This window comes from Taurulus bubalis (assembly GCF_910589615.1).
Source record: "Taurulus bubalis genome assembly, chromosome: 16".
Classification (NCBI taxonomy): Eukaryota; Metazoa; Chordata; class Actinopteri; order Perciformes; family Cottidae; genus Taurulus; species Taurulus bubalis.
Window position 1 is genome coordinate 5,867,405 of NC_136604.1, and position 21,486 is coordinate 5,888,890.

Genomic DNA, 21,486 nt, shown 5'->3' on the forward strand with positions numbered 1-21,486 from the left:
TAATCAAGGTAAATGTCGACCGATAACTGAGAAGAAAGTTTGACCAAAGGAAGTGCTGAAGAGTTTATTTTTGTTTCTATGACCCAGAATTAAAAGAAAAAGACAAAAAATCAATCACCTTGGCCAAAATATTGATATCAGTATCTGTTGGACTGTTGCTACTCTTCGTCTTGCAAGCAGCCGATGCACATGCAGCCGTTCTAGAGACACCCACACATGCAGGCAGCCAGCACCATGACAGCCTGCCTTTGCGGTGATAAAAAGCTGCGGCAAACGTTTCTCCCTCCATCCAATGCCCACCATTGGGGGAGGGTGGGGAGCTGCCAATGAGCAGAGAGTCACCTTCTGCCAGTACACAGGTCAAGGGCAGATGTGTGACGGATACAAGACACCTCACATTCATATAGGCCAATATAAAAGTGTATACTATACAGTATACAGTATAAAATACTGGAATACTAGCCTAATTAAATGGTGCATATATCCTCCTTTTCCGGGCTTTTTGAATCATATTTCACGGTGCCGCTGGTCCATTTGTTGTTATGTGTTTACATTATTAAATGATTATACATGTACAGTACAAGAGACAAAATGGGACTCACTAATATCAGCTATTTGTTATGTAGATTTTTCTTAAAATAAAACCCTCACCGGGCTACTGGATCAGCCACAGTGTGAGAAACCATCAGCTAGAGATGCAGATGTTTAACATCAGCCGCTGGGTCTGCGCTGCCGACGTGCTCTTGAGCACAGACACTGCCATGGGAGCTGTTTAGCATCTCCCTAATCTTACTTTGGTGAGATTTGGTAAGAGTGATTGGCAATTTTTTTTTTTTTAGAACTGCACCATCTTTTTCCCTCATTGTATCTTTGCGGGCCATGTTTCACCACTGACGTGTTTCGTAATGGAGACCACAGCTCAGTGCAGCATTTACAGGATCTCTTGCCGGTTAGGACCCGTCTGTTAGAGAGAGAGAGATGCGGAACAGCCCGCTGTTTTGAGTGTGTGTGTGTGTGTGTGTGTGTGTGTGTGTGTGTGTGTGTGTGTGTGTGTGTGTGTGTGTGTGTGTGTGTGTGTGTGTGTGTGTGTGTGTGACAAACATCCCATCTTTTAAGATTTGAAGTGGGAGGAATGGGATGTGTTGCGTTGATGCAGCTGTTGAATCTAAAATGTTCAGTGGCCAGAGGGGGCTGGAAAATACCGACACACTTTGAGTATGGTTGGTAGGATAAAAAAGATTAATGAGGGATTTTGACATAGTAATCAGAATCACAACCACCACCCTGTTTAATTCTACAGTGACGTTATTGGATGTTGCCTAATATACTCACATTTGTCTGTTATCGTCAGCTTCTCTTCGAAATGGTGTCCAAGCTCTTTATAATCCATTGTTTCCATTCAGGCGGATCGATTCCCAGTCGCTGTCATTCCTCAGAGCCGCACAAGTACAGGAGATGAAACTCCCGGTACAGATCGCCCCCAAACACGCCCTTTGTAAATCCAACCGGAATAGAAGGGGAAAAGTGACCAAAACAATAATGTGGAAATAAAAAACAGGATCCGACCAAAAGAGAAAAATCGACAGGCAATGTTAGAAATGCCGAATTAGAATAAACTGTTGTCAGAGCCTATTCGGTCCAATCCGGCGAGTCTTTCGTGGAAAATTTACAGTGTGAGAATAAAAAGCTTCAGCGAGTCTTGCGGGGACCAGAGTCAAGTTGCGACGACTGACAAAACAACTTCCGGTCAGAGTTTTTAGAATAAAATGATGCCGTCGTACTTCAAGTTGCTGCATTAAAACGACCGGCTCGTTTTCACTTTTTATCAGTACAAGTTATTTTTCCGGAAACGACAGAAATATAGCTCAGAGACATATCCGGTCGCAGAACAATAGCCTATGGGTTCTCGAGGCAAATGTACACTTATTTTAAATGTAAAAAAATCTGATTTTCCCCATTCAACATGCACAGTAAATGTCCCAAAATTACACAAATGCAGACTGTATTTCAACAGGAGGCTGTAATGACCATAATATCTTAGGAGGCAGATTGGAAGGATACTTAATCAGATTTCCATATGGTCATAATATTAAAAATAATCTAATAACAAATACATAATTATTATTATTATTATTATATATTAATTATATTGTACAATATTTAGCTGAAAGACTAATCTGGTTTCCAATCCTTGGATAGGTCAAAATGACAACATTAAAACAATGCCGTAGGCCTACAACACTAAACAGACAGGACAGATAATACAAAAGCATTAGTAATAATGTAGCATTATATCCATGAAGCTGTTGTCCCAGAATTGTCCTCACTGGAAAGTGGTACAGCCCCATGGTGTCATTGCATTGAAATGCGTACTACTACTAATGCTGAAATGACTAATTCTAATATATATAAATAATGTTATAAATAAAAAATGATTTGGAACTAATGTTTCATGGACCGCATATTCTGAAGCAACATTGTTCAGTTTCCGGTACGTGTCTCGTCCTCCCTCGTGCCAGCTTGACGCCGCCGATCGCGACGAAAAACCGCATGCCGGACAACTGGACTGTACCAACCTTTTTCGCACGGGGACAAAACTCATTTACCAAATCACCAGCGCGAATCATCCGTCGGAGACGAATTTAAAAACGAGAAACAATACATTGGATTTACCGTTAGAACTCTCTCGTCTGTTTTGTCCGCATTAAAAGGACAAAAAGTGTCCCGTTGGACGCTGCGAATGGTTTGATCCATCAGATGATTTCCAGCAGCTGAAAACAGCCCTGCTACCGGGAACGAGGTGAAGTGACATAGCGTAGAAAACGGACTGTATGTGTAATTACAGGAATTAATTAACGGGTTGTAACAGTCAATGGTCTTCTTCACGCTACAGATGAGATATATATCAGGTACAATATGTACAGTATTGCTTTGCAATAGGCATGACGGCAAAACATCTCACTGGAATATTACTACTAATAAAGAAATAATTACACAAAGTAGCATTAAAATGTATCTGTAAACCTACTGATGAAAGGACAATGAATCCTATATACATTCCAGAGGGAAAAGGCCTGGTTTGTTTAGGGATGTTTTGTAGAAGCAAAACATATTGCACATTGCATACATAAATCACCATCTGCAAAAATGACAGTCAATTTCATCTTCATAAGAGTTAAAGAGGAGCGCCATTCATTTTTAAAAATAGGCATTTTATATATAGTCTTACCGGAATCACATCCACTTTGCTTTTTCTGGTCATTTTGAATAATAAAAAGAAGAAGAAAGAATTCAGATTCATTATAGATGAGGTCATCTGTGTTTATCTTGTTTTTTCTTCTTGATTCAGAAGGACGTAAAGGATGTCACTGAGTTCAAACATACGTTAAAGGGTAAATCATTTTCCAGAACAATTCATTTTAGAGCATAAATACAACATTAAGTTAGAGCTGTGTTTAATGCTGAAAGGCCAAATGTATTTGGGCTTTACCAGAGAGATACAATATGCATGACCCACTTAGCTTGGTGAAGACACTGAGGACTTCAGAGACCTCCGGACTCCTTGCTGATTGCGGCTGATGCTAGAGACCTCTTTCCTTTTACTCATAGTTCAGCCCACATTCAAATATTACCCGTTAAAAGTCTTGAATTCCCATGACCAAAAAATAGCCTTCTGAAAAAAAATAGGCTCTTTTTATTGCGAAGTATTCCCATAAACATGGTACGGATGCTAAAGATAGCCTGTGATGTGCTGAAACCCCTGCTAATCAATCCACTGGCGACACATGAAAGGTGAAGAGAAGCAGCTCCATCAGGACTAAGGGAATCTGAACTGGGGAGCAGACGGCTCTGTTGTTGATTCTGGAGTCTCTGGTAAAAAAAAAAAAAAAGATCTGTTGATGCATTAATGGGATTTGCAATGACAGAAAATGCAATACAGCGGCAGAGGAAATGCAATGCTCAATAAACTTCGCATATCTTGTTTATCTGCGTAAGAATTGTCTCCTTCTGAACACACACACACACACACACACACACACACACACACACACACACACACACACATATTGTGCATCCAGACACACTAAACCAACAGACCACGAGAAACATTCTACAGTATTCGCTGCGTGCGTTTCCATGTCTGCCAGAAGAATCCAACAGCAGAGAGGCGCTTGATGACACCGGTCACACTGTAAACTTGTGTTGTTTTTCTACTTCTGTTAGTCATGTGTTGGACGGGAGAGATCTTGAGATATTGTTATTTTCAAGGCTATAACCTCAAAATAAATAAATTACCTCAATTATCCGGGCAAATGTTGTTTGGTGAAGGGACTCTTTGTTGCACTGGTGGCCGTATTCATTCAGACAAAGATTGCAGTGAAACGAGGAACACTATAGCTAAACCTTGAAGTCTCCTCCTCCCTCCACTGCAGCCGTATGAATCTGTTGTTGATACAATGTTACTTTAGCTTGCTAGCATGCAAACATTTGCTAATTTGCGTGAATATCCGCACTAAATGTCATCGTAACCATCCTGTGGTTGTCGAAAGCAATGTTAATAAAAGCCACTAGAGTAAAAGTTATGAAGATCACTCCTCTGGGGACCACGAACGCCGGCGCTAATTTTCATGGCAACCTTTCGGTTAGTCATTGAGTTATTTCCACCCACATTGAGCGTGGCTTGTTCCTCATACTTCTGATTCTCAAGGATTCCATAAATACATACATTTCATGCAAAGGCTCATTAAATTACGGCGGAACGAGCCGTGCCTGCGGTCCACTGATGTGCTGCCAAGCAACACATGGCGGACGCAGGCAGCGTCACTTTAGCAAGTTAGTTAGTTGCATTGGGTCTCTCTGACTATTATTGGTCACATTTGGAGCCAAATCTAAGCCAATATACCAGATGAGAGCACTTAAACGCGCCAAGAAAGTACGATATTTAATCAGCGAAGATCCGCAAGGAACTGATTCATCCTTCCACTTTTCCCACATCAAAGTGCTTTTGACAAAGAGACTCCCTTTGAGGGAGTGCATGTCTACACTCGCCCACCTGACTGAGACACAGGGAGGTTCAGAGCGCCTCCCCGTAAGCCCACAGAGGCATGTAGTTAATTGCCCCTCCTACACACTACCACAAAGGCAACCCACTATAACGTAAAAAGCCTGCAGTTGCACTTAAAAACATTCGTCTGGATCCTCCCCTGCGTGTTGACCAGGCGGGGAGTAGATGTTTCTGTCTGCAAAAGGGAGTTATAAAATTGGGCCTCTTATTGAAAAAAACGCCACGTTCACAATGGTTTGGGTTTTTACAGGGTGAGCACACATGTTTGGTGAGCACTCTGCTGAAGTCAGAGTCTGAATATAACTACAGCTGCTGCGAGTGTGGGAGTCGAGCAAGTCTGCAGTTGGTGCGGTTATCGAGCGAAAAATAAATATCTCCAACTGATTTCCTTTCGAGCAGATGACACTGTGGTTTGGACTGGAGAGCATCCTCTGTCTTTGCAGATGGAAAAAGAAAGAAGGAGAAAAAGCTGTAGGGTATAAATAAACAACTCTTTGGCATCACGTTGATGTTTGAATCTGTCTTTTCCAGAGAGCAGATACCTCTCCCTGAGATTATTTTCCATGTCAGCAGCTGCGTCTGATGAACACAAAATGCCCCGCCAACGTTGGAAACCTTTTCAGAGCTCCGGAAAAGCTGGTTTGCTTTGTGAGGGAGAGTTGAGATGAGAAGATTGACACCACTCCTGTGTCTATATGACAAATGTGAAGCTACAGCTAGCGGTTGGTTAGCTTAGCATAAATACTGGAAACGGGGTATACAGAATCAGTCTACCGATAACAAAAAACGCATGATAGAACCACCGGATATTCCTTAATTTAAACGTTACACCTTGTTTGTTTATTAAGTGCTAAAACTGAAACATAAGCAAAATTAACGTTTGCCTCCCGCTTGCTTCCCTTCTGCAAGCCAAAAGGGGGAAAAAAACATACATTTCTTTCTGGTGGCGAAGAAATGTGCATTGTCGCGTTAAACTGCATTTGTGCATGCGTGACCTTTACCTTTCACATTACAATTTGCAATCGTGAGGCAACCTGCAGCAAGTTACTGTGCCTGGTCAAGCAACAATAGACCTTTTGATTTGTCCTTTTAACACTGAATACGAAAATATATATTATATATTAATCAGTGACCTTTTAGAGGGGCTTATCGGCTTATTTGTATTAATACATGTATTACTGTTGTTTCCAGTCTTTAAGCCAAGCTTAGCAAACCGGCTCTATACCTTCAATAACAGACATTTTTGGGCCATTTGGAGGGAAGTGGAAACAAGTTGTGAGAGCAATGTTGATATATCATCACCTTTTGAGTTGGTATGGCAAACTTATTCTTTACACATCCAGCAGTTACAGAGTATTATTATTATCCACATTGTGTTTAAGTCCGCCTGATGAATGGAACTCTTTTAGCTCTGTGTTTGGTCTCCACCATCTCCTGAGGGAAATATCTGTCTCTGGAGCCGCTAAATACTCCAATATTTACACCGGCTGGTTTCTAACTGTGTCTGTTTGCTGTTTGCTGCTGAGCAGGTATGAAGTAGGTTTTTTTAAGAGCTTTTTTTTCTGTGAAAATGACGCCATCAGTGCTGCATGAGTAAATCAAAACAGTATAGTTGTGGGCCGGACAGCTGAACAATGAGCTACAACTCACAACCAACTCATCGTGGGGTCAGAAAAGTGTTGCAGCCACTGTTCCAACAGTACAACATCTAATAAAGGCTGATGACTGATGTTCCATTTGTCTTTCGGGTTAAACGCCACCCTCCCGCCTCATGCCCGGTCCGTCACATTGCTCACATACAGTCCACTCCACCCCTCTGTCTGCCCTCTAGCAGTTGGCACAGCGGTGTCATCTCAAGCTCTCAGCTGTTGCCATGGCGCACCACGGACTGGACCAGCTGCTGTCGGGCACTGCAGCAACACCTACTTCTCTGTCCTCTACAGATTAGAGCATCAGGATATGGAGGTGAGGATACAACATATGGCCTTTCAAAAGATTTGCATTCCATTATATCGCCACTCTGGAGAAATCAAGTTTATGATTCATCTTCCAAAATATCTCCTACATCTCATCGTCCTACTTTAACATAGAAATAGAGACTAAATGGTTGCAAATATTTAATTTTTACCCTGTTTTCCCCCCAACAACAATGACAGAGATACATGAACCCCATTACTTTTGATCACAGAGACTCATACCGTGCATGGCAGCATTTTTGATACAGATAATTCATGTGTGTGAAAAGTGTACATATCTGCAGTGCAGGTTTCCCTGAACGCGTCACACAGGAAGCCAGACTCTGGAGTCATTGTAGAAGAAGGACTGCTTTGGCAAAATCTGTGGATCATAGAAACCTGGACAAAAAGAGAGAACGTATCACTTTCCAGACAAATGGGCAACCTGAGCTAGTCCCACCAAATTTCGCCTGGAACTTTAAAAGTCAAGTTGACCTTTATATAATAGGACAGCGACCAGTTGCAAGGGGAATTGCTCTTCTCTCTTGCTCCAGGCGGCAAGAGACAGAGATGAATGTTCAATGAGCGAGAGCGCTGGTATCCTGCTTAAATCCCCAAAGGCCCAGGAGGGGCATTCCTTGTTTGAATGTGTCACAGCTTGAAGTAGGTGGTGAAATTACCCATTCAGCTCCAGGCCAAAAAGAAAGCTTTTTTTTTGTGCCACCTGTGTCATTTTTCCTCCTCTAGGTCACATAAAACAAATGTATGTTTTTTTGGGATGACTATGGCTATTTACATCATCTGTGAGTTTTCTGTGACTATGCATTGTAGGTGTCGAGGGGGCATAAATGTACGTAACGTAATAAACAAAGGCAAACATTGGTGTTTTTTCCAGCCCTGACACAAAGTTCACCCTGACTTCATAAAGTTTACCATGCGTAATATGTACATGTTTGTGAACTATAACAACAAAGACAACATCTTAGCACGATAGATCATTTTGCTCGCGAGGAACATGACAACTGAATAAGAAAGAAAAATCCCAGGCAGCTTTGAGGAGCTACTTTATGGTGATATTTAATGTGCACCTACTTTTCCTCGCCCGGCCTCATTTACATATACTAAAGTCAGCATTTTCCTACATTTTCCACACTAAATGGCAACAGATCTCAGAGTAGGGATGCAAATGTTATGCAAATTTGAGCCAAATTAGCATGTGACTACTAGGATGCAAATGAGTGCATGAAAATGATGATATTTCACACCACAACCACCTCACTGAGAAGTCAGGATCTCAGCTTATGTAGCACATATAATTGTGTATGGAATGTATGTAATGATTAGTCTATAAAGAAACCTTTTCTCTGGATATACACCACAGCCTGGTGTGTGTTGTTCATTGTTTTTAGAGAGGCAAAAGGTTTTCTGTAGCTGCACTGGAAAATGTCCTGACATCACATCCCATTGTATCTGTCTAGGTATTCACAGAAACAAGAATACACTTACAACAACCAAATAAGGCCTTGTGAAATACATAGTGTTTAAGTTTCATGTCGTGGATTTGCTTTTTTTTGTGGCATTACCTGGACCTGGCCTCTTGTCAGAGTGTTGTGGTATCCTCTCAGTTTTAGATGCAAATGCAGCTGTGGGCATGGGATGCTTAGGCAGGCCATCATAGTCCCTGATGTCATACTGCCCGGGTCCCGGGGAGAGAGGGTCCTTGGGAACAATTATAGGAGGCGCTGATATTGTCAGATAGAATCCCCTCCTACAAACACAGTTCACAGGATACACATTTTTAGACAATTGAAAAGGAATAACTGGGCGGGGACATAACCAAAGTGATACATATCATGTTTACTCACGGCAGGACGGTCCTCTTCACCGGTGCCGGGGCCTGATGGGGACTGTAGGCTCCTGGGCCTGGTACGCGCTTGTCAAGCGGAGGAAGGAGTCTCTGAGTCTTTGACTTGAAGGGGGACAAGACTGCCTTGGAGCCGTTCTGGATTAAGCATCCGCTCACCTCATAGTGGCCTTCAACATATTTATGATGTAAGATTGAGATACATCAAATGCATACATTAAAATGAAGTTCATACTCGACTCTTCATAGAGAACTGAGACGTAATTACATGGCGATGGCACATTTTTGTTGGGGTACAAAGAGTCACGTCCAGTTTTTGACAGGAAAGTCGATGTACCGTTCACTGAGGATAAGCTCTTTCTTATATCACATGTGACCTGTCAATACCGAAGAAACAAAACAAACAAAAAAGGTGCACATTAACATTAATACTCCAATATTAACAATATTATATTAATATTAACATTAACATTAATTGACAGGATGCGCAACACGTCCTTTAAGAGCTACTTGCATAATTCACATACATACATCGTATTGATTTGGGGCTGGAGTTTTGTGCTTCGGACCCTTCAGCTGTACAGCCACAGGCGACCTGAACACCCTGGAGACTCCGATGCCGAAGTTATTCTTGTTTATCAAGGTGCTCTGCAGGTTGTATGCATCTGGTCCCGGGAGGCCTCTCCGCGGGTTAATGGAAGCCCTGGAAGGCTATCGGAGAGAGGAAGATATGACAAATAATTTTTCATTTTATTAAAAGCATTTGGGGTTTTTTTTTGTAATTATTGGACACATTTTAGACTGTCATGTCGGGAAACAGGATTTACAGAAATTGACGTTAACCCTAACCCATAAGTAAACACTAAAATGAATAACATGTTGAATAAAATATGAAGGTTTCAAATGATGCCTCCTGGATGCCTCCTGTTAGAGGTTTTCCTGGCACGTCCAACTGGTAGGAGACCCCGAGGAAGACCCAGGACACGCTGGAGGGATTATATCTCCCAGCTGGCCTGGCATCGCCTCCGAATGAGCTGGAAGATGTTGCGAGTGAGCCTGGGTCAGCCTGCTGGGCTTGCTGCCACCGCAACCCCGGATAAGTGGATGAAAATGGATGGATGGTTTCAAATAAGTGTGATATTGTCTTTGACTTGACCTCTGTGTCTTTATAATCTTGGCTACGGCTCTGTTGGGCATGCACCTGAAATCAGTGGGAGTTACTTGCGAAGCCTGACCTTGGACGCAACAAACCCCGTGGTGCCTTTCTTTGAGAAGGAAGGACTTTCGATTTCAGCGCTGGAAATAAACCCATAGCTGCCTGGTCCTGGATTTCCAGTCTGAAACAAAGGCACATCGTCATGTTTATATTGCATTGTTTCTTTGGCTAATTATTTATAGTGATGCTGGGTGAGTCCCTACCAGACAGACTTGTGAAGGGAATCTCTTGGCTTGAGATGAAAAACCCTTCTTTTCTTGATTTGCTATCATCACTCTTTGGTCTTCAGTTGGCATTGAGGATGAAACAGGAATCATATCTGCATTTAAATCAACAAAATAATTATGATATCATATTTTTATATAAATAAAAAAATTAAGTTTTCACTTGGACTCACTTTTATTTACTCCTCGGTCCACGTTGCTCATGTTTCGCTAAATCTGAAGCCTACTAATTCACGTGTATCGTTGTTATGGCAACTTAAACACAGAGCGTGGCGCGAGCCGCAGTCCTGGCGCGGTCCTCTAGCGCCACCTGTCGGTACCGTGTTGTCCGACAGGCGCTTTATACCAACCCGCCTCTGTTTTGTTTCTACAGATAGCTCCATCCATCATGGCGATGCATGCGAAGGCGACTCCACCACAGATCCCGGACACCCGCCGGGAGCTCGCCGAGCTGGTGAAGAGGAAACAAGAACTCGCCGTAAGTCCACGTTACCGCAGTTCCCGTAGAGATGAATGCTGCATTAAATGTGTTGTTTTACCATGTGGAATCGCAGGTAACTCTCACTTTATTTAGGCGTTTGCTAGCTGAGGCCTTGCTAAGTGCTAAGCTAACGTTAGCCACCTCTCGGCCGCTCATTAGAGAAGTGCTAATAGCTCCTGCCAATTTAGCTAGCTAGCTAACGTCACCGTTAAGACAATACTGTAGGGAGCGTAGCGTTATTAACTATCAGCCACCCGTTTATTATTTGCCTTTATGTGAATATTTGGTTACACTCAAGTGCTGCTAGCGTTTTGAAATAAATTATATTTGAAAGTGTTACCGTTTATACTGAAGCGAATATGCTAACTAGTTAGCATAGCTTAAATTTAGCCGCCGCCCGGTTGGCAAAGTTCTCGCGATACTTTAGCTTTACGGGCGCGTTACACACCTCTGGCTGGCGGTCGTTTAACAACACAAGGAGAGTATGGTGACAACATAAGTCATACGGAAACAAGAGCAGTAAGTAAACTAGTTATTGTAGTGGTAGACTTGTCTCATCCGGCATTTTTTTCTGCTTGCAGTTAGGATCATTCATCTGTCTGGATTCTTGACATAATATCGCAAAATCAAGAGTCTGACAAACATTCTAACACTTATTTGTCTGGTCGTCTGTGCACAGTGCCTACTCATTTCTCACAACTAATTAAAGTCTTAATCTGTTTTTCAGGAGACACTGGTGAACTTAGAAAGACAAATATATGCATTTGAAGGCAGCTATCTAGAAGACACTCAGATGTACGGTAATATTATCAGAGGATGGGACCGATACCTCACCAACCAAAAGTAAGTATATCAGACACATTACTGTCGCAGACGGTCTGCATCACTCTTTATCACACATATATGTTGAAGAGAAGAACACACTATTAGTACATTGTACAGCTATATCAATAGCCTCAAAATACACATGTACTTGTGGAATCACATTTTTCTCTGCAGCTCTTTTGTAAATTAAAAACTGAGAAGAAATGGTTCATCACTGTCTCAGTGTCACATAATTAATGAGCAGGTGTGAGGTGGGAATGTATTTTTATCCCACTACTTGAAAGTCTTGTTGATGTCATTTTTATGTGAATTATTTATATACACACACAATGCATAATAATACACACGTACGTGTGTGTTGTGGGGGATTCCAGTGGTAGCTGCATCAGATTGTTTCAGACTTATTCAGAATAACTATTGGTATATTGATCGGAACACCTTAATCAATTGCACCGTTAACTGTATTTCTGATATTCTAACAGGAACTCCAATAGTAAGACTGATAGAAGGAATAGGAAATTCAAGGAAGCGGAGCGTTTATTCAGCAAGTCATCGGTCACATCAGTTGCAGTAAGTTCCCCTCTCACTGGACTTTTTTTTTCAAAATACTTTAGACAAGAAAAGAACTACTAATGCACTGCACTCTGTTTTGATTTGCAGGCAGTTTGTGCACTCGGTGGGATACCTGATCACATGAATGAAAAACGTGAGTTGTTTTTCTCAAGCCAAACGGCCGGGTTCTCCGTCATAGTCCTTGGTACTTTCTGACACTGAATTTGTGCTGTCGCTTGGGTCCCGTCAGGCGAGGCAGGCAGCGGCACGGAAAGCGACGCCTCTCCAGATCTCCAGAACCAAGAGAACGAGCCCAGCCAGGAGGACACAGAGGATGTGGACTCAACGCTGCAAGACCTAAAGCCTCAGAAAGCTGCCTCCTCTTCCTCCTCAGGCAGCCATCACGGGAGCCACAAGAAGAGGAAGAATAAAAACAGACACAGGTACACGATGAAGATACAAGAAGCAGTGTGTCATCATGCCGTCTGATCTCTGCTGCTTTTTCCTTCTGATTGTGCTGTTAATTGAATCCAATTCCAGAATTTCTTGATTAGAAATCTGAGACTATTAATAAGTGATCAGTATGTTTACATGCACACAAGAAACCAGGTTACTGGGAGAAAGTGGTTTATGTAAATGTTTATATCCAGCATGCCTGGGAATGTGAATCGTTAGGAGCGTATCAATGCTACTACTACTATTATTTTAAAAAACATTTTGTTTGTAGAGCGGCAACAGTGATTTTTACAACAGCAAAGTCACACAATAAACTCATATCTCACAAAAAATCTAAACTGGCAATAAAACACATCGTCTTCCTAAGTGAAGGTTATGAAGAGCGCGGATATCCGTCAGTATCACTCTGCTGATGTGAGTCACTGCCTGCAGGCACCGCTAATAGAAAGAGGACGGCTCAGCCGGTAGATGCAGTTATAAGAACAAACAAAACTTAACAGTTCGACAGAATATAGACGGCTCTCGTTTTAGTTTGTCTGTAGCAATTCGGTATTAGCTGAGCGAGCACTGATAAAGTATTTTCTTTTTACTCGCAAATATTTTAGAGTGTGTGTGTGTGTGCTTGGCTCTTGGCGTCTTTGGGTCGGAACCTCCGACAATTAAACGATGTCTACTTGTGACCAGGGTTAATGCCAGATTATGTATTTTTGTATATATTCCAGAATTCCATATAAAATAACTACCGGACATATTATTATTATGTCATACCTCTTGATTTGGGAAACTTTTCTTATTTTGTGGCGATCCGACACTTAATTAAACTCCAACTTAAGAGCATGTAAACGCACTGATTGTTTATTGGTAAATCGAGTGTGGATTTAAGAGTCGATGTTGAACAAACTGTTCACTGATGGGTTTGTTCACCAGAATTGTTGTTTGATGATTTAATATGGCTGTGTGTCTCCCACCTATGTAATAGTGGTGAAACCGATCATAAAACTCACTGATTGGATCGGATCAGCACAAAAGAAAAAAGGAGGCAAATCTAACTTTTAGAGATTCATGATCATGATTTTTGATCACATATTGGCAGATCCAGTTCATTTGATTATAGCAGCTGGTCTAAAAAGCTCCAAACTTTTTTTTTTGTCACCGCCTCAAAAATAATTTCAACCGCCCCGAATTCGGTGTCAACCATAAACAATTCTGAATGTTATCCTTTCACTTTGTTATATTCATCTTTAGTGTTTTTTTTCTTCATAAAAACACACAATTCAAAGTCTATGGAAATATAAGATTGTAATTTTATAGATTTTGAAACAAATCTTATCATTAAGTTTTTTTAATAATGTATTATAAGCTCCTTCGAGATAGTTAGGAAGTAAACTAATATATATATATATATATATATATTTATGTCTCTGTCTCCTTCAAAACAACTGTCTATTCAAGTTTCTCACCATCACTACATTTTACGAGATTACATGTGAACACATCATGATAACGTTATAATTTAGCTTCGCCTATACTCATTTTCACCGAACAGAGCCTGAACTCCTCTTAATATAACTGAACGTTACCACCATTGTGTATAAGAGGCCGTTAGCAGCTCTCCTGTCTCTGTACGGAACGACAACAGTCCGTTACACCACTACTGCTTAGCGTCGACCGGTTTTCCCTGACTCAGCCCTCACTGTTCTAACCACATATTAACACAGCAGGTGCTCCACCTCACACACTGTGCCGGAGTGGTTCTCTCACTCTGTAAAGTCCGGACTGCGGTGTTATGTAGACTGTAGGGCTGTAGACTGAGGTGGATGAATTAACAGTTGCTGCTCTCTTCCTTTCCCTAATGCCGGCCCCCTCCGCCCCTCCCCCCAAGTCCTTCTGCCATGTTTGATTATGACTTTGAGTAAGTCTGAATTTTACTTCCTGCTCCTGTGGTCTTTACATCCTGCCTGCTGTGAACCCCATCCTTTGCTCTCTGTCTGCTTCTGTTGACCTGAACTTTGAGTTTAAGCCTGCTAGCTCTTCAGCCATACTGCATGTCCAACACTCCCATCATTCTAATGCACATCCACATCCAGCACTCTGATCTCCATTCGATCTCCTTGCTTGTTATCGGGGTGTTTTCACATCTTTGCGACCCCAGACTGTGCTTCCCCAACTCCAGCAGTTGAAGAAAACATTGCTGGTTCGTTCAGATGTTTGGCTGGCTGGAGATTTGTGCACGAACAAGAACAAACACACGGCCATTTAGTGTTCTTGTTATGAGCTTGTCTTTAGGCTTCTTCGTGATATGGTAGTGGTGTCGCTTCTTACCGTAATTCCCATTTAATTCTAACAATATATATAATGCAGCCTTTCTTTGTTTCTGTTGCAGATTTGACATGAAGGTTAACAAGAAACCACGAGCTGTAAGTTGGAGTTCTTGTTTTGTTTTTACAGCAATACTGTTATTTCTGTCAGAAAACTAATGATTTTATTTATTAGCAAAACATCTGATGATTATTTTTGAGATTATTGTTTTGTCGATACGATGCCAGCGACAGCATCTTCAAATGTCTCTCAAATGTTTTAATTTTTGCCTAAAAATCAACCTTTGAAACTTTGACTGGTCTCACTGCCTTCATTTCAATAACCGTTGCCATTATGCGTCCCCTGTCTTCCTGCAGGACTATTCGACTTAACAAAGACGACTGGAACACCTGGACACACGCGAGGAGGACACCTTTCCATTTCTGGACTTCATGAACTTTGTTTGCCTTTTTATTTTTCTCGGTTGTCATATTTCAGCCTGTACTGTGTATCGCTTGAAACATCGCTCCCCCCCCCTCTCCCCCCGGTCACCAAGGTTACGATTTTAACCTACCAAGTAGAAATATGGTGTTGCATGTTACTTAAAGGCTGACGAGGCCTGCCGCTAGTAACACACCATTTTGTATAGTGTTAACAAAACAAAAAAAAGATTGTATTTATTATGTAGTTACTTTCCCATTGTAAGAAAATGTTGTGTTTTTGTTTTTTATGTTAAGCATCACATAGACGTATAACCCCCTGAATATCCCGGATTCTTTTATTACATGGTTGTTTTGCAAAAAATAAAAACAAATACAAGTAAAGAATATGTTTTGCTTGTTTACAATGCATTGCATCACTCGTCACAGCGGCCGCTGAGTCCGTGCTGCCTGTAATAACCCTAAATCTTTGTTGTTTCTTCTGTCAATCACTAGCAGATGCGCGCCTGTGAAAAATGTAAATTGGCCAATTGTTGGATGCAGTTCCCACACACGGTCCATAAAAATTTGTATGATGGAATAGTTTTGTCCGAGTATAAACAGTGTTTACCGAGCTAATATGGAGAAAAGCCAGCACATTCTCTTCTGTCAGTTCGGTTTGTTTCATGAAAACAGTTACGAAGGTAAACACGGAGCACAAAGTGTCGACAGCATCATGTCACACAATGTTCCCTGGGTTTTAGCATCCATAGATTTCAATATCTACTGCTGTTTAAAAAAAAAAACACATGGAAGTTGTTTTTTTAAAAATAGTTTTTGGTGAGGAAATGGTTGTAAAAGTTGCAGCTTTTAACATGTTTTTAATCAACATGAAGTGTCCCACTTTTTTCACTAGGCTGCGCCAAAAACACACGGTGGGCCGTACATCTGTAAATGACAACGAAATACACAGTCATGGAGAGTTTAATACTTTTGATACTACTTTTGATCTAACCTGTAGTGCTGCTTGTCAATCTAGAATGTTTGTGTGTGTTTTGGGAGACGTCATCCATAAAGATGTCTGCTTTCTCTCCAATGCAAAGGCACTTATATGACAATCGGCTTCCAGCTTGCCATGGCTCCCGTCTTTCTCTATTTGGATATTTTACAGCTCCTCTAAGAGTACCGCGAAACATGGAAGTGTAGTTGAACCTGGCAGTGACTCACACATTGGTCACAACTGGATGTTATGGAGAGGAACCAGAGCTGCTGACAGTCGCGTATGATGGAGAGGCTGACTGGGACCAGTCCGTCCCTGGAATGCTCTCCTCGGTTTCAGGCGCCATCCCAGAGTCACATTTCAGCTGCTATGAATTACACAATTACTGTTTTTACTTCTACATAGCTAGTGTTATTTTTGGTGTTTTTTTCTTTTCTTACTCTAGCCATATTGCAACATCTATAGGATGTGTTGCAGTTCCATTTTGTACAGACGTTTATGTTCCCTGTAGACAAACGAGTCCTGATGACATCGGAGATATCATTCGTTGTATGTCATCCGTAGATAATCCCCTATATAGCTTCTCCATCAGGGCCAGTGAGGTTTACTCGTTTGTTTTTTTAAGGGGGATATCGCATCGGATGGAATGCCATATCATTTGGTAGACATTCCTGGTACCAAGAGGATGAACCGACTTTGGTGATCACCTGGATTTTCATCTGCAGGTCAACGTTTTTACTCATTGAAATGCAGTATTTCAACACCTACCGGATGGATTGGTGTAACAATTATTTTACAGACGTGGATGGTTTCAAGCAATCAAAGATTCAAATTAATTCCCTTTTTAGCTTCACAGTGAAGTTGAACAATTTTATTCAGACATTCACGAATGTCTTCTCAATTGTTAAAACATTAACATTTTATCTAGCTTTTACGAACCAAATACCAACTAAACTAATGACATTAGCATTCGCCTCTGCTGTAGTTTGTTTGGTTTGTGCCTCAGAGCTGCAAGCATGGCTGTAGGTCGTTAGTGCTCTATTTTAGCCTTCTCACTACTTTATTGCTCTAACAACCAGATGGGAATTGTTTTATTTTTTCTCTCCCTCGAGGAGGTTTCACACGGGCCTTCACTTCTTTAACTAGTGATTCACATAACTTGTGACCGGGCACTGAAATGTACGCAGGTTTGGAGACACGCTGCACATCTTTCCCCCAGCGTCGTCGTGTCCTCGTCTCCTTCAGAGTGTGTGATGGAGACCAGGGCTCATGTGGCTCACTCACAAGTCACACTCAACATCCGCCAGCATACGTAATGCAATCTGGCTGGAAAGAGTCCCGCTCACACCGCAATGCATTCCACACGTTTAACCTTGGGGTGTGTGAGTAATGAGGCATGAATGTTCAATGTGTGTTTCCCACTTAGCAGCAAATCTTTGTTTCATTTCCTGTCACGTTAGGGCAGGGGTGGAATTTTGATTTCAAAGGTGGTGGTGTGGTGCACAGAAACATTTTCATTTTGATTGTAACAAAAGTATTTTATACAGCAAAAAGTGATAAGATTGACCCATGTATTGACTGGCCCTACTCTGGAGATGTGTTCATTTCCATAATGTCATGTAGTCATCACTAATGGATTTAATTTAGTTCAAATTTGCACCCGTAGTGCCCTAATATCTACACTTACCTACACCTCGGAACAGAATGAATATCAAACTCATTAACTATAAAACCAGAGCCTATAGACTCTATAGAGGCTTTAAAAAGAAAGCTATCGTTGATAAATGATGGTATGTTGGCGCAGTCCAGGCCATCACATTGATGAAGAAACCTAGTACGAAAACAATAAAGCTACGAAAGCAACAGGTTTAACCCATATAGGCTTTATAGGTGTCACAGGCAAAAAGCCATAGACCAACCTCCACCATGTAGGAGGGACAGCTTTAATGGCCATGTGTGTTTACACATACCTGGAATTTGACTCCAGTTTCACTTAGCTCTTCGTCCTTTTATACAATAAACAAACAAATATAAAAAAAGACAGCAAAACAGTATTCAAAATAGTGCAGATGGAGGTCTGATTAACTGTTCATCAGAGTGACGGCCAGTGGAAAGAAGCTGTTCCTGTGTCTGTTTTTTTTTCAATTATTATAATACATGTAGCGTATTTGTGAAAAACAATTACATTATAAAATAGCTATAATTTTTTTATTATATAAAAAAAAAAATATATATATATGTATATAATAATAATTATAAAATAGCTATAACTTTGTGATTCTGTTTAGGTCAGCAGAGAAGGTTTAGCAGGAACTGACGGCCCACCAGTCCCACGTTGATTGCATCATCCACAGACCTGTTTGCATGGTAGGCAAGCTGCAGGGGGTCCAGCAGGGGCCCCGTAACATCCTTCAGGTGGGTCCACACCAGTCTTTCAAAGGATTTCATGACCACAGACCTCAGGGCGACGGGTCTGTAGTCATTTAATCCTGTGATGGAGGATTTCTTGGGGACCGATGATCATGGAGCGCTTGAGGCAGGAGAGGACTTCACACAGCTCCAGTGATCGGTTGAAGATCTGCGTGAAGATGGGGGCCAGCTGGTCAGCACAGACTTTCAGGCAGGAGGGGGACACGCCGTCTGTCCCGGAGCCTTCCTGATCCTCTGTCGACTCACATCCCCTTCGCAGATCCTCAGTGCCGGTGGGGGGTTGGATGGGAGAGGTGAGAAGGAGGCAGAGAGTGTAGGAACTATCTTCAGGCTGTGAGTAAATGAAAGCATGGCCCAGCTTCTTTTTTTTCCCTTCTTATTTGTATCATGTGCAATATAACTTTTTATTACTTTTAATATCGTTGCCAATATTACCCCCAATATCAAGCACAATATTACTTTTCTATTTGAGTTAATATTAGGCACTGTTGTTGTTATTACTGCTTATACACTTTATATTTTTACGTTTGTTTTTAATCTTATGTTATTCAAATGTACTTTTTTTAATTTAAGTTAAAATGTTGTTTTACTATACTGACCTCACTCTATTGCTATTCTTTTTTGCACTGGCATAAGTGTCACTACATAACCACTTAATATCTGTTACTTTAATGTTTATATGTACAGTATATAATAGAGTATTTTTACTCTATTGTTCTTTCCAATTTGTCTATTGTAATGTTTTTGTAATCAGTTTTGAGGAAAAAATATTCCCCAAAACTGAGCAACCGGATATCGGTTTAAAAAAAAAGAAGAAGAAAAAGAAGTGACCACACCACCATGTTCCATGCTGTAAAGCATCCTCTTAGGACTTCAGGAAACATGCAGGAAGAAACAGTGGAGAAGCTGCAGGGTCGACCGCCTTCTTTCTTCTGCGGCCAGTCAGTCAGAGTCATGTCATCTGATTACTTTAACAGCCTCCAGCAGCGGGGTCCAGCTGAGTCCGAGTCCCTGGCCACTGAGCGGGATGACGTGAAACCTTAAATATTCACTGAGGAGCTTCGACCCCATCCTTCCTCCTCCTCCTGGGACCAAACAAGACTTGTTCGCCGACATCCCCGCAAACAAGGTCAAACATATTTCAGGAAGAGTCATGGGAAACGCTCAAACAAATAACAGCACCACATGGCGCTTGTGTTCTTCATCTGGAGTTGATCTTGTGACAGGATTTTAACGGGGCATGAAGAACATGCTTGTTGCACCAAGTCAACACTTTAACACTGAGTCATGTACTCGCCATGTACTCACATTAGCACCCGTCAGGGCTAAATTCAGATATTTACTTTTTCATATAGCTTTCTTACTGAAATAATATAAATGTATTCCTAATCTGAACTCTAATGTCCACTTACTAGCTTTCTGGACTTCTCTTTTTAAATTGTCAAACAGTTTTCTAGGTAAAAAGTTTAGTTTCTTTATTAAAACTGTCTAATTAAAATATTTTCGGGCCACTGTCAAGGCAATAAAAAGTGTGTAAAAGGTATTTCAATTTGCACCAAGACCATAGAAACAATCTAAGAATATTTGTTATGGGAAAATATGTCCTGTTCAGTGTGTCCTAAACTACATCATCTTGGTTTCCCCCCTCACTCCCTCCCGACATGGACCATGGACACTAGCCTGGCACAGCCTCCATATAAACACAATCAGAGCAGATCAGCACAGAGGTTCTGAACTGTAAATATTTATGTAGATTATGTGAGTATAATAAGGGAAAGTCTGCATGGGACTACCCACAGAAATCCAACGTCGGGTATTTCAAAGGAACCGTGAAGACAGTAGCCCCGCGGCGCCCATTATCGGACAACAAAAAGAGGAAAAAAGTCAAGTGACGTTTCCTAAAGGATCTCCGGAACCACAACGTTGATTAACTTCTTTTAAATCGCTGAAATACAGTAAAGCATTGTGGGAAGAGTTCTAACTGAACAGAAAAAATGTAACTTACCGTTAAGTTCATGTAATTACATAAACCCCGTAACCTCACCGTCAATTCCGGGCGGCGGCCATAACGTTTCACTAGATCGTTAATAAGTACACTTTACAAAGTCGGATTTTAGTAAAAGACACTTCTTCGTAACCCTACGAGCTTGTATGAGTTTAATAAAGTATGATAGATCCTTGTGTGTAGTATATTAGCACCGGCCGGACAGTTTTTTTCTCCCGATCGACTTTTTGGATTCTGAAGGCTTCCGTAGTTGTGGGAGGTTTCTTAGAACGCGTCACATGTCTTAAGCAGAAATGTATTTTAATTTTTAACTGCACATTTTAATACCCAGCATGCCACAAACCGGTGGTGTTTGGGCATAAAGGTTATAGCCTTTACATTTTTTAACCGAACGACACAGTTTTTTGACTAAAACTCCTTGGTAACTCCCCAAGGCTTTGTTTTGTTGTGATTTTTCGGGGCTCAAAAGGTTAAGATATATATTTTTTAAATGAAGTGTCAGCAAAAGGAATATTTAGTTCCAGCGGCTCGATACTGCTCATGAGAGTAATTAGGACTTGTGTGTGGCTTGATGATTTGTGTCTTAGTGAGACCCTCCTGTACAAAGAGAAACCTATAGTATAAGTATAAGTCAACAGGAGACTGCTTTTGAGCATTCTGTTGGTGCTATTTCTGAGTGTATTGTAGAAAAATAAG

General features: G+C 41.3%; 3 protein-coding genes across 5 annotated transcripts in view; 1 reads left to right on the forward strand and 2 right to left on the reverse strand.

Annotated features, from left to right (window-relative positions):
* LOC306749019 (uncharacterized protein) overlaps nt 1-1,426 on the reverse strand; it is a 36,150-nt gene extending 34,724 nt beyond the window's left edge. For both annotated transcript variants that reach the window (XM_079232261.1, XM_079232260.1), the window contains exon 1: nt 1,333-1,426. In XM_079232261.1, the coding sequence (XP_079088387.1) occupies nt 1,333-1,399 (67 nt within the window). In that variant the 5' untranslated portion in view covers nt 1,400-1,426. The remainder of the gene's footprint in view (nt 1-1,332) is intronic.
* A 5,919-nt stretch (nt 1,427-7,345) lies between these two features.
* Nucleotides 7,346-10,396, reverse strand: stpg1 (sperm-tail PG-rich repeat containing 1; the record flags this gene model as incomplete). Its single annotated transcript, XM_079232172.1, has 7 exons — nt 7,346-7,419; nt 8,604-8,788; nt 8,886-9,054; nt 9,153-9,261; nt 9,416-9,595; nt 10,120-10,221; nt 10,304-10,396. 7 exons carry the CDS (start codon nt 10,394-10,396, stop codon nt 7,346-7,348), a joined length of 912 nt encoding a protein of 303 aa, XP_079088298.1.
* Nucleotides 10,397-10,712: 316 nt separating this feature from the next.
* meaf6 (MYST/Esa1-associated factor 6) lies at nt 10,713-15,742 on the forward strand (the record flags this gene model as incomplete). 2 transcript variants are annotated; one of them, XM_079232047.1, is made up of 8 exons in its annotated part: nt 10,713-10,802; nt 11,533-11,648; nt 12,113-12,200; nt 12,291-12,336; nt 12,433-12,625; nt 14,521-14,550; nt 15,022-15,055; nt 15,314-15,742. In XM_079232047.1, the coding sequence occupies 8 exons, from the start codon at nt 10,713-10,715 to the stop codon at nt 15,326-15,328; spliced, it is 612 nt and encodes a 203-aa protein (XP_079088173.1). In that variant the 3' UTR covers nt 15,329-15,742. The 2 variants fall into 2 exon arrangements, with proteins under 2 accessions (XP_079088173.1, XP_079088174.1); XM_079232048.1 differs by lacking the exon at nt 14,521-14,550.
* Nucleotides 15,743-21,486: the final 5,744 nt, after the last annotated feature.